General features: G+C 36.2%; 1 protein-coding gene across 2 annotated transcripts in view; it reads right to left on the bottom strand.

Annotated features, from left to right (window-relative positions):
* Positions 1–12,505, bottom strand: part of KIF3A (kinesin family member 3A) — a 51,972-nt gene that overhangs the window by 21,279 nt on the left and 18,188 nt on the right. For both annotated transcript variants that reach the window (XM_045794728.2, XM_045794730.2), the window contains exons 5-7: positions 6,054–6,159; positions 624–763; positions 17–214 (exon numbers count right to left, since the gene is read on the bottom strand). In XM_045794728.2, the coding sequence (XP_045650684.1) occupies positions 17–214; positions 624–763; positions 6,054–6,159 (444 nt within the window). The remainder of the gene's footprint in view (positions 1–16; positions 215–623; positions 764–6,053; positions 6,160–12,505) is intronic.

Genomic DNA, 12,505 nt, shown 5'->3' with positions numbered 1-12,505 from the left:
CACAATTAAGTCTTACCATCATGGTTTTTGAATTTCCTCCTAAGGAATCCTGAAGAAGACGAGTCAGTTTAGAGTTGCGATAAGGAACATGAGTGCTTTTTCCGTCAACCAAGGCAGAAATTACATTACCAAGGGTGGAAAGTGAAAGATTGATTTTTGTGGCTTCCTTTAGGCGCTGTCCAGTAGCTCCAGTTTTTGCCTGTCTTTCTGAACCCTAGCAATAAACAAAGACAGAAATAAAGCTAAAATAAAAAATACAGAATATTCCTCTGAAAGTTTAAAACAAAATTTGACACTAAAATATCTGCTATGGTATCTGGAATTTGCTTCAAAATAATAGAGGAAGGGAAAAAGCGGCTGATGGTAGAGATGAAACAGGCCTGGGCATGAAGAGATAACTGCTGAAGGTGGGTCACGAGTACACAGGAGACCATACTGTTCTTAGTACTTTTGTAGACGTTAGAAGTGAGAAGGTTTCCATAATAAATAATAAGTTAAGAACACATATACAAGTAAACAAGTTAAAAATTGTATGTAAATCACACATTTTCACTTGAATTTTTATTCACTTATAAAATGCACAAAATCACAAGTTATTCCTTGAGTAGTGCCCTCTTACTTACAGCAAGATCTACAAGATGGAGCTTCCCCATTCTGACATGCATGTTACCATCAACGCCTTTTTCACTGCATTCTATAGTAATTGTAAAGATGGCATGGGAACGGGAACTGTGTTCATTCATGTTAGTTGCACCAACAGAACCTTGAAGAAAGGAAAGAAATTCTTAAAAAGTATAACAAGAGGGAGTAGTTTTAAAAATAATTAAATGTCCAGAATGGTTTTAAATACTTAATCTCATCACAGCAAAGAGCCAGAGAGCATGGCTAACCCAGAAAAGGATAAGTTTATTTGGGGCGCCTGGGTGGCACAGCGGTTAAGCGTCTGCCTTCGGCTCAGGGCGTGATCCCGGCGTTATGGGATCGAGCCCCACATCAGGCTCCTCCGCTGGGAGCCTGCTTCTTCCTCTCCCACTCCCCCTGCTTGTGTTCCCTCTCTCGCTGGCTGTCTCTATCTCTGTCAAATAAATAAATAAAATCTTTAAAAAAAAAAAAAAAAAAAAAAAGGATAAGTTTATTTAACATTAGAAATTTCTCTGCCTGACAATTTATGTTGATAACAAAAGAATTTGTAATGTTTCTCATATTACAGAGGTAATTTTAGGACAAAACACTTAATTTCAATCCCAAGTATTATTGACTAAACAAATAACTAAGGTAAAAAAAAAAAAGTTAAATAATTTAAAAAAATTATTGCTGTTTCAGCTATCTCTATTATGTTCTGAGAATCCAAACCACAGAAATACTCGCACATATGCATTAGATGATACAGGCTACTCAGTACAGCATTGTTTGCAATACCAAGAGATCAGAAACAATCAAAAGGACAGTGGTCAATCTACTACAGAACAGTCATGGGGCACCTGGTGGCTTAGTCAGTTAAGCATCTGACTCTTGATTTTGGCTCAGGTCATGAGATCGAACACCACGCTGGGCTCAGCCCTCAGCACGGACTAGCCTGAGATTCTCCCTCTCCCTCTCCCTCTGCCTCTCCCCCTGCTTGCATGCTCTCTCTAAATAAATAAAATCTTAAAAAAATAATCGTACTATGGGCTACTATATGTCCTTTAAAAACACAAAACAGATCTGTATGTATGACATGCGAAAATACCTATAACATATGAACTAAAAAAAAAAAAAAAAAAACAGAGAAAGGAATATATAGTACAATCCTATTTCTGTTAAACAAAGCATCCACTCAAAATATAGTATTTAAGTATAAATATTTTACATAAATATATTATGTAAATAAAGTTTTGTTTTTTATAATAGGTATGTATTAGTTTTTTTTTAATTGCCAAGTATTTGAAAAGCATTTTGTTAATTTTAGCCAGTGTCAAAATTATCTTCCTACTATATATTCATGCAGAACTTCTCCGTGCAAGCCTTGATTTTATAATTTTAAGATTAAAAGGGTATTCTTTATTGGCATATGGTTATATGAGAAGCCAGGTAACTAGAGTGTAAACTGCAGTCATAAGGGAAAGGAAAGCCTAATGGAAGAAGGTAAAAGAAAAATTAGTGAAAGAAAATGCAAGGATTTGTGACTCTACAAAAATTTTCTTTTAAATCATATTACAAACTTATGTATTTTTTCCAAATATACTTAAAAAATAAATCCAGGGGCGCCTGCCTTGCTCAATCAGTAGAGCATGTGACTCTTGATCTCAGGGTTTTAAGTTTGAGCCCCATGTTGGGTGCAGAGATTAAAAATAAAATCTTTAAAAAAATAAAATAAAATCTAATACCACTTCATAACATCTGATCAGTAGAGATACACCTACTGAGTATTATTTTATCTTCTGGCTTTTCCACTTAACATTAATCTCCTATATTTCCATGTAAAAACAATTTGCAAATTTTACTAAAATTGATTTTGCTACTCCCTGAGAGATATCTGGGATTGTTTCCCAATTTTAGGTCCTCATAATGAACACTAATATGAACATCTTTGAGCAGACACCATTCTTTCTCTTTAGGATTATGTTCATGGGATGTATTTTCCAAACTGGAATTACCAGATCATAGGGTAGGAATAGTTTTATAGCTATGTGATTATCAAAGCACACTGTAGCAGTGTTTTTGAATTTGGAGTAGGAGAGAACATGTAATTTGAAAAAATCATATTAACTATTTTAGTACCTATTATATTTTTGCAATGTAAGTACAGCATGTTATTTATGACTGTGACTTTTCTTTGTTTCTGGTTATGAAAACAAAGCAATGCAACAAACATGCTACACTGAACATTACAATCCCTAAGGAGAAAACTGCTTGCAGCAATCAAGTTGACTCAATGCTCCAACCTACTAATACATCACATAATGGAAATAAAACAAAAAAACTTACATAGTTTTAATTTTTGTCAAAATATTTATTCTGGAGTAAGAAAAAAACTAAATTTTTATATTTTTCAAGATGCTATGGGAAAACTTATCCTATAAATATGACTGCATGTGTATAAACTCATACATATAAGAATATTTACTGCAGTATTGCTCAACACCAGCATGAGTGAAAACAACACAAAAGTCCATGAATAAAAGACTGGGTAAATACATTATGTAGATCCATTCAGTGAAATACTATATAGTTACTTTGAAATGTCTACCATGTGTTACTGTGAAATGATTTCCAAAATAATACCATTAAGTGAATAAAGGATACTATTCTCGGACTCATGAGGAAAAGACAAGCACTTCCTCTAAAAAGACATGCTTGGGCATACATACACTGTGTCGGGAAGGGGACAGGACAAAGTAATAGAGTTCTGCCAGGGAACTAGGTGACTGAAACCCAAGGGTAGGAGAACGACTTGTTTTTCAATGTATACTTTGGTGCCTTTTGAATTTTACATGTGTATGGATTACCTATTCAAAAAGAAAATTTTTTAAAGAAAATGATTATGGTTTAATGGTTGAAAAACCCTGCTCTACAGAAACATTACCTAATTTACAATGGTGCCCAGAATGCAAATGTAAGTGACTATTTTAAATCTGCATTTTAATTGCTAAGAGGATCACGTATTTGTTCTTGGGATAAAAGGCTTATTTTCTTAAGTGTAAAATTAACTATTTCTATACTATGACCACCTGGACAAAACGGGAACTAATTTTATATTTGTATCAATTTTTCAACTATTTAAAATAGCAGCTTTTACTGTCACATTTCCTCCCTCTGCTATTTTCCCCGAATAGTTATTTTACTCTATTTCAATATGATAAAATTGGTATTTTTATGTTAGAACTTTTCTACTTGGTTATCTGCAATATCTTGGATATTTTCTATTTGGAAAATTGCAGTACTGTAAATGTCTAATTCTTAGACTCAAGCTACTAATCAAGAGTATTCTCCTCCGCTCTCTTGGGTCTTCAAATGCCTTTGTCTTCATTTCATTTCTCTCGTTTGAATTGTTTAGTTTTCCTTGAACGAATCCCACATACCAAATTAAATTTTCAGTTGTTAATGGGAGGTTTTTTGTGGGGTTTTTTGTTTTGTTTGTAAGGGATGGTTTTAATCACTACCGTGAATGGAATCTAAGTCAAAAAAAATTTTTTTATTGAATAAGCAGTACATGAACATACTCCTGGTATAAAAAAATTCAGAAATACAGACATACAAAAACACAAGGTAAAAGCTCCATATGTCTCTGTTCTCCAATCTTACTTCCCCTTACCTAAAGGTATTATTAAATGTCCTTTCATCAGTATTTAACATACACAGAAGTGGATACACAAACACACACACCGCCCAAATACACAGCTGTTTAACAATTTGGCTTTTTTCCATATCTATAAATGAGATAATGCAATACATATTATTCTGCAATTTGCTTTCTTTTCACTTAACGATATATCTTGAAAATCTTTCAGGTTTCTACATGTAGATTTAACTCTTTTTTTTATAGCTTCATTATGGTCCATAGTATTTCTGTGCCATAATTTCTATAACCGATGTTTTACTGATAGTTCCACTGCATCAAAATTTTGCTATTACAAATAATGTTGCAATAACGCATTTTGTGTTTAGGTCTAAAGATATTTTTCTATATATTTATCAATATAGATATATCAAAACGTATCTAGATATACATTAAAATTAGAAACACTGGGTCAAAAGAAATGCATTTTAAAATTTTAGCTGATACTGTTACACTGCCCTTCAAAAAGGCTGGAGCACTGGACGTTCCCATCACCAGTGCCCATCTCTTCAGAGCTTCACGAACCTGGATACATAGCTCCATTCAGAACAACGGGTAAGATACTTCCCCACTGTTGTTTTAATACCCGTTTTCCTGATTACTTGTCTAGTTGAACACCCTGTGGTATCCTTGTTGTTCTGCACCGTTCTTCTGGGAATAACATATTCATGTTCATCTTTTGCTCATTTTTCTGTTACAATTTGGCCTTTCTCTACTACTTGGTTTATAAGAATGCAATGGATTTTTTAAATTTTTCTTAATTTCCTTGAGTTTGCTAGATCTATAGCCTAGCCAAAAAAAAACTTTTTAAAAAATGTTTACTTTCTATGTTCTTGTTTTTTTACCTCTGATCTCTAATTGCTGCTAGCAACATCACTAGTACCAGGCCTGGAGCATCTGTGTATTAAATAGTGCTGCAACTTATTTTTTAGACAAAACTTCAAACACTTATTAAAAAGAATGTCATTTGGGGCGCCTGGGTGGCACAGCGGTTAAGCGTCTGCCTTCGGCTCAGGGCGTGATCCCGGCGTTATGGGATCGAGCCCCACATCAGGCTCTTCCACTGGGAGCCTGCTTCTTCCTCTCCCACTCCCCCTACTTGTGTTCCCTCTCTCGCTGGCTGTCTCTATCTCTGTCGAATAAATAAAAATAAAATCTTAAAAAAAAAAAAAAAAAAAGAATGTCATTTAATTTTGGTTTGCTTTTCTTGTCAACAAAAGAGAGGCAGTAAAGTGCTCGGTTAATGATGACCAACGGCCTAGGTTCAGATACTCACTCTGCCACTTACTAAGTAGCACGTAACCTTGGACAAGTTACTTAGACTAAGTCTCGGTTTCCCCAGTCATAAAGTAGGAATTTAGTACCTTCATGGTCCAGGATGAGGATTTTAAAAAGATCACTCTTATAAAGAAAGCACTTAGCACAGGCCCTTACCACATAGTAAGTGTTCCATAAATGTAACCAATATGATTACAGCTAAAAAGAGACAGCTAGCTATATGAGAGTTTCAAATATATAGCAGTATTACCAAGAAACAAAATTTTGGTCCACACAGAAGGCAATGTGTGACCTCTTTCACTCATGCATGTTCTCTACACAGTAAATAATCAAGGAGAAAGTGTTGTCGAGACACTTAAAAAACCCAGTCTCTGTGGGGCAAAGTGCCACACCAGTTTTGCTTCTAAAAGCCCACTCAACACACAAACGTTCAATCACAATTATGTACCACACTTACGATTTTTGTGGCCTAGTGTCATAATTCTATCCATATCATCAGCATTATTTACCACGTAAGCTGATAAATCTTTGATATAAACTCCCACATCAGGTCTTTCTTTAACCTAAAAAGGAAAGGAAAAAATGACCCTAAGATTTTATGCACATACCATAATTGCACCACAGTTATTTATCAAACATCTACTATGTGTTGGACCCTCTGCTAAAAAGTGAGGCAAGAGTGATGGACAAGGTAGACGTAGTCCCTACGTAGACCTGCACAGGTGACACCCTACGGTGAGAACGTACAGATGAGTAACACCACACACTAATTATTTCAAGTGGGATAATGTCATGAAGAAAAAAAAATACAGGACGGTATGAGAATACACTATAGAGAGACTAAGCTAGTAAAGTAGGGACTTATAGTTTCCCCAAGATGACGTTTAAGCTAAGACTTCATGAAGTAAGAGGCAGCCAATGCAGATTCCAGTAGCAGGAAACAAGTACGTGCTAGGATCCTGAAATGGGCCAAAACTAGGCACTTAGAAATAAAGCAAAAAACAAACAAAAAAGACAGGTTGGCTCGAAAGAATAGGAAACACAGGTAAAATAGGTGGGATATCTGGCTACAGAGGTAGCCAGAGGTAAGACTAAGCATAGTGGTCTTTATCTTAACAGCAACTTGAAGACACTGGAGGATTTCAAACAAATGAGTGAAATAATCAGACCTATGACATCTAAGTAAAAATGTTACCTTTCTGTGAGTGACCTTATTTACCAAATATGAAGGATATATTTAGGATAGGTTTAAAGTACAGTGTTAGAAATATAAAATTCACTTTATAAGACCCTAGCAGTCACCGCCACAAGTCAACAAAAGACAGGCATCCTTGGAGATATACAGGCTCGGTTGCAGACCACCGCAATATAGTGAATACTCAACAAAACCAAGTCCAATGAATTTCTTGGTTTCCCACTCCATATAAAATTATGTTTATATTCTACTGTAACCTATTAAGTGTGTGATAGCACTATGTCTAAAGAACAGTAATATATACCTTAATTAAGAAATATTTTATTGTTAAAATGCTAACCATCATCTGAGCTTTCAGCCAGTTGACATCTTTTTGCTGTGGAGGGTCCTGTCTCATTGCTGATGGCTGCTGACTGGTTAGGGTGGGGACGGCCGAAGGCTGGGGTGGCTGTGGCAGTTTCCTCAAATAAGACAACAAAGTTTGCTGCAGTGACTGGCTCTTCCTTTTAAGAATGATTTCTCCACAGAATGTAATGCTGTTTGATAGCATTTTACCCACAGCAGAACTTCTTTCAAAACTGGAGCCAATCCTCTCGAACCCCACCACTGCTCCATCAACAAAGTTTATAAATATTCTAAATCCTTTGTTGCCATTTCAATAATCTTCACAGCATCTTCACCAGTAGATTCCATCTCAAAAAAAGCAAAACAAAACAAAACAAAAAAACACTTTCTTCATTCATCCATAGGAAGTAACTCCTCATCCATTAGGTTTTATCATGAGGTTGTAGCAATTTAGCCACATTTTCAGGCTCCACTTCTAATCCTACTTCTCTTGCTGTTTCTACCACATCTACAGTGACTTCCCCCACTGAAATCTTGAGCTCCTCAAAGTCATCCATGAGGGCTGGAATTAACTTCTTCCAAACTCTTGTTAATTCGGATATTGTGATCTCTTCTCATGAATCATGAACGCTCTTAATGGCATCTAGAAGTGTGAATCCTTTCCAGAAGATTTTCAGTTTACTTTGCCGAGATCCCTTAGAGGAATAGCACTATGACAGCTATAGTCTTAGGAAATGTATTTCTTCAATAACAAGACTTGATCCATGGGCTGCAGAATAGATGTTGTGTTAGCAGGCATGAAAACAACACTCATCTCATTGTATGTCTTCATCAGTGTTCTTAGGTGACCTGGTGCACAATGAGCAATAATATTTTGACAGAAATCTTTTTTGCTGAGTAGACTTAAAATATTCAGTGAACCATGTTGTAGAGAGACATGCTGTCATCCATGCCTCGTTGTGCCATTTATAGATGAAAGACAAAGTATATTTAGCATAATTCTTAAGAGCCCTAGGAGTCTTCAGAGTGTTAAATGAGCACTGGCTTCAACTTAGAGCCACCAGTTGCGTTAGCCCGTGATAAGAGAGTCAGTGTGTCCTTTAAAGCCAGGCACTGACTTCACTTCTCTAGCCATCGAAGTCCTAGACCGCATCTTCTTCCAATAGAAAGCTGTGTCATCTACATTGAAAATCTGCTGTTCAGCATAGCCACCTTCATGAATTATCTTAGCTGGAATTCCTGGTTAACTTGCTACAGCTCCTACATCAGCACGTGCGACTTCACCTTGCACTTTCATATTATGGAGATGGCCTCCTTCGACCTCATGAACCAACCCTTGCTAGCTTCAGACTTTTCTTCTACAGCCTCCTCACCTTTCTTAGCCTTCCCAGAATTGAAGAGTTAGGGCCTTGCCCTAGATTAGGCTTTGGCTTAGGAGAATGTTGTGGCTAGTAGGATTTTTGGTCCGAACCACTAAAATTTCTTCATCAGCAGTAAGTCTGTTTGCTTCCTTATCATTTGTGGGTACACTGGTGTAGCACTTTCAATTTCCCTCAGGACCTTTTCCTTTGCAGTCAAAAGTTGCTAACTGTTTGGTGCAGGAGGCCTAACTTTCAGCCTATCTTGGCTTTCAACAGGCCTTTCTCACTAAGCTTAATCACTGCTAGCTTTTGGTTTAAAGAGACATGCGACTCTACCTTTCGCTTGAACACTTAAAGGCCACTGTGTACAGTCAACTGGCCTAATTTCAGCACTGCTGTCTGTCAGGGAATCGAGAGTCCCAAGGACAGAAAGAGAAATGGGGAAAGGCCAGTCAGTGGAGCAGTCAGAACATACACATTTATTAAGTTTGCTGTTTTATTTAGGCATGGTTTGTGGCACACCAAAAACAATTACAATGGTAACATAAAAGATCACTGATCAGAGATCACCGTAACAAATATAATAATAATGAAAAAGTTTGAAATACTGCAATAATTACCAAAACATAACACAGAAACAAGAAATGAGCAACTGCTGTTTGAAAATGGTGCCAACAGTTTGTTCGACACAGGATACAAAATGCAGAATCTGGAAAGAGCTCTAAGGCGAAGCACCATAAGATGAGGTACACCTGTAAAGTGAAGCTGAGGCTCGGGTCAATGGCTGCCAGTGGAAAGAACCATTCCACAGGCAGTAGGACCTCAGAGACAAAGATGACAAACGGAAGTTTAAATAAAAAACAATCCCAGAGACAAAAATTACAAGGGCAGACACTCCAAGCTCCAGGTGTTGACTTGAGATCTAGTTGGCGGTTTGGGAGTTTTTTGGTCTCTTTTAGGTAACAATTTATAAGATATATTTATACATTAGGAAAAACTCCTCTTTTTCTGTCATGGGATATAAATACACCCTGAAGTGGTAGTAGTAAAGGAGTATGCTGGTCTCTATAAACCACTGGGTGTTGAAATGTGCTCTGAGAGCCCCAGAGAGTTCATGGTGCCCGGAGGAGGCTGCTGGAGGAGTCTGGAGGTCTTCAGGCTGAGACGAACTCTAAAGAGAGCTTCACCTTCATGTGTTTTGCATACTGTGCTTCCACGTAAAGGTCTGGTTTGATGATGTATTTAAATGCTTTAAACCTTTCAAATGTTTGGAAATTACTGGTCTATATCAATGCTTCTCAGAAAATCTGTGGTAAGGAACAAATGTGTGTATTTCTAATCTGGCAAACTGGTATTTCTGAAAAATATAAAAATCATGCATCTGATGTCATGACAATGTCAAATTGCTGTTAACAGTTTTTAAATGTTTACTCTCACATTCTGCATTCATGTAACTGCGGACCAGAAACACGCTTCTAACAGGCATTAGTCTGCAAATCTAAGGTCGTTTCCAAACACAGTATGACATTAATTTAAAATTCAATTAATAAGTGTAAATAAACTGATTAGATATGAAAGATGAAGAAATCAAATGTGATTCTAAATTTGTGAAAGCTTTTTTTTAATTGGGAAATGCTATCAAATAATTTCTGTCAGGGACACCTGGCTGGTTCAGTCAGTTAAGCGTCTGCTTTCAGCTCAGGTCATGACCCCAAGGTCCTGGGATCGAGTCCCACATCGGGCTCCCTGCTCAGCGGGGAATCTGCTTCTCCCTCTGCTGCTCCCCCTGCTCATGAGCATGCTCTCTCTCTCTCAAATGAATAAAATCTTTAAAAATAATAAACATAGAATTTAACTTGTGTAACAAATACTGTTTATAACACTAGAACAACAGATCTCAAAGGAGCAGTTACTCCCAAACCTCGAATGTTTCAGAAATTTGTAGGGAGAGTTTCTGGTTCACTCGAGGACACTATTAGCACTCACCGGCAGGAGCAATGGATACTAAACATCCTGAAATGGGTGGGATGGTTCATCAATGAAGAATTGTCCCACACAATTTTGAATATCCTAGCACATATTCACATGGGTGAAAAAAATTATTTATGATTACCTGAGTCTAAACCCTGACTCTATTTTATATATAAAGACAAAGTGCTTTTCCACAATAATAAGAAGAATAGAAATACATAAAACTGAGGAAAGAACTACTACTTTATTCTGTTCAGAACACTAAAAAGAGCTTGTCACTATTTAAAAAACCATTTCATTAAACACCACTCAAGGGGTTTAGATCACCAATACAGCATATCTGTAACAGTCTGCATTTACAGCTGTTGCATTCATAATGATTACTTATGCCTCTGACTGCTTCGTTATGTCATTGAGTGTGGTCATATCTAAGCATTTATATAATGAAATACTAGCATTTTATTTTTTTCAGTACTTTGTTCTCATTTATATTACAACTGGTCAGTATACAAATATTTTAAAAATTATGTGTGTAGGTAGATATTATTGTCTATGAATTTTATTTCAGGATAGTCAAAGGGACATTACAAAATATACATTATAAAAAGGGGCCCCTGGGTCTAATACAGTTAAGAATCATTGACAAGAACGTTCCTGAGAATAAATCTGATCCATAATTACTGTACAAATGGAAATGTTCTTTCTAAATGATTTTTATTCTAATAATTTCTGCAATGAGAAACATTTAAATGGTAAAACCACAGAATTAAAGTATCCATCAAAACTGACATCAAAAATGACAACTAGCAAAAAAGAAACTTACCTTGACATTTCCTATGTATACATCATCATTACAGAATAGGCCTTCATTAAGGTCCAACAAACAATACCTAAGCCTGCAATACACTGCTCCAAATTTCAGTTTCTATAGTAAACTTAAACAGAAAAAGGCTAGGGGCTCCTGGATGGTTCAGGTGGTTAAGCATTCAACTCTTGATTTCAGCTCAGGTACTGAGATCAAGCCCTGTGTTGGGCTCTGTACTGGGCATGGAGCCTGCTTAAGATTTTCGCACTGAATGCTTACGGTCACGTTATAAGAGCTTAATAACAGTAGCTGCTGTTATTCTATGTGTATTCTACACCACTCTACAAAGGTGGCTACTGTTATTCCACATTCAACTACTCTAGGCATATTATTCTTTAATTATTTTACTGATAATGGAATTCTGAATAAAATATCAGTATTAATATTTTAAAAGCTAATCTTTTTTTGTTTCATATCCTAAAATATTTGGCAATATTTACCAATTGTTTACCACATGACCCAGCAATCTAGCTTTAGGAATTTATCCTCAGATACTCCTGCACATGTATGAAATCACATAGGTACAACACTACTTACTACAGAATTGTTTGTAACAGTGAAAGATTAGAAACAACCCGAGTGTTCATCAAGAGAGGGCTAGCTAAATACATTTTAATTATGTCCATATAAAGGATAGTATGCAGTTTTTAAAAGGGCAATAGAAAAAACAAGAATGAGGAGGCTTTCTCTGTACTGTATGCAAAGACTGCCACAATCCACGTTCAGTCAAAAAAGCAAAGCGCAATGGGGAATAAAAACAGTCTTTTCGAAATGGTGCTGTGACAACTGCATATCCACACGTGCAACAATGAAGCTGGTCCTCTACCTCAGCCATATATAAAAATTAACTCAAACAAACAAAAAAATGGATCAAAGACATAAATGTAAAAGCTACAACTATAAAACTCTTACAATAAAACAAAAGCAAAAATCTTCACGACCTTGGGTAAAACAATAGTTTCTTAGGTGTAACACCAAAAGCACAAACAACAAAACTAAACATAGATAAATCAGACAAGATCAAATTTTAAAATTTTTGTGCTTCAAAGGAAACCATCATGAAAGTGAAAAGACAACCCATAAATGGGGAAAAAGTTGTGTAAATCATACACCTGTTAAGGGACTTCTATCTAGAATACATAAAGAAGTATTACCACTTAATAACAAAAAGA

Source organism: Ursus americanus, chromosome 5 (assembly GCF_024610735.1).
Source record: "Ursus americanus isolate L20-20 chromosome 5, mUrsAme1.1.p, whole genome shotgun sequence".
Lineage (NCBI taxonomy): Eukaryota > Metazoa > Chordata > Mammalia > Carnivora > Ursidae > Ursus > Ursus americanus.
Note: the sequence above shows the minus strand (reverse complement) of the source record. Positions and strands in the feature narration are given on the sequence as shown.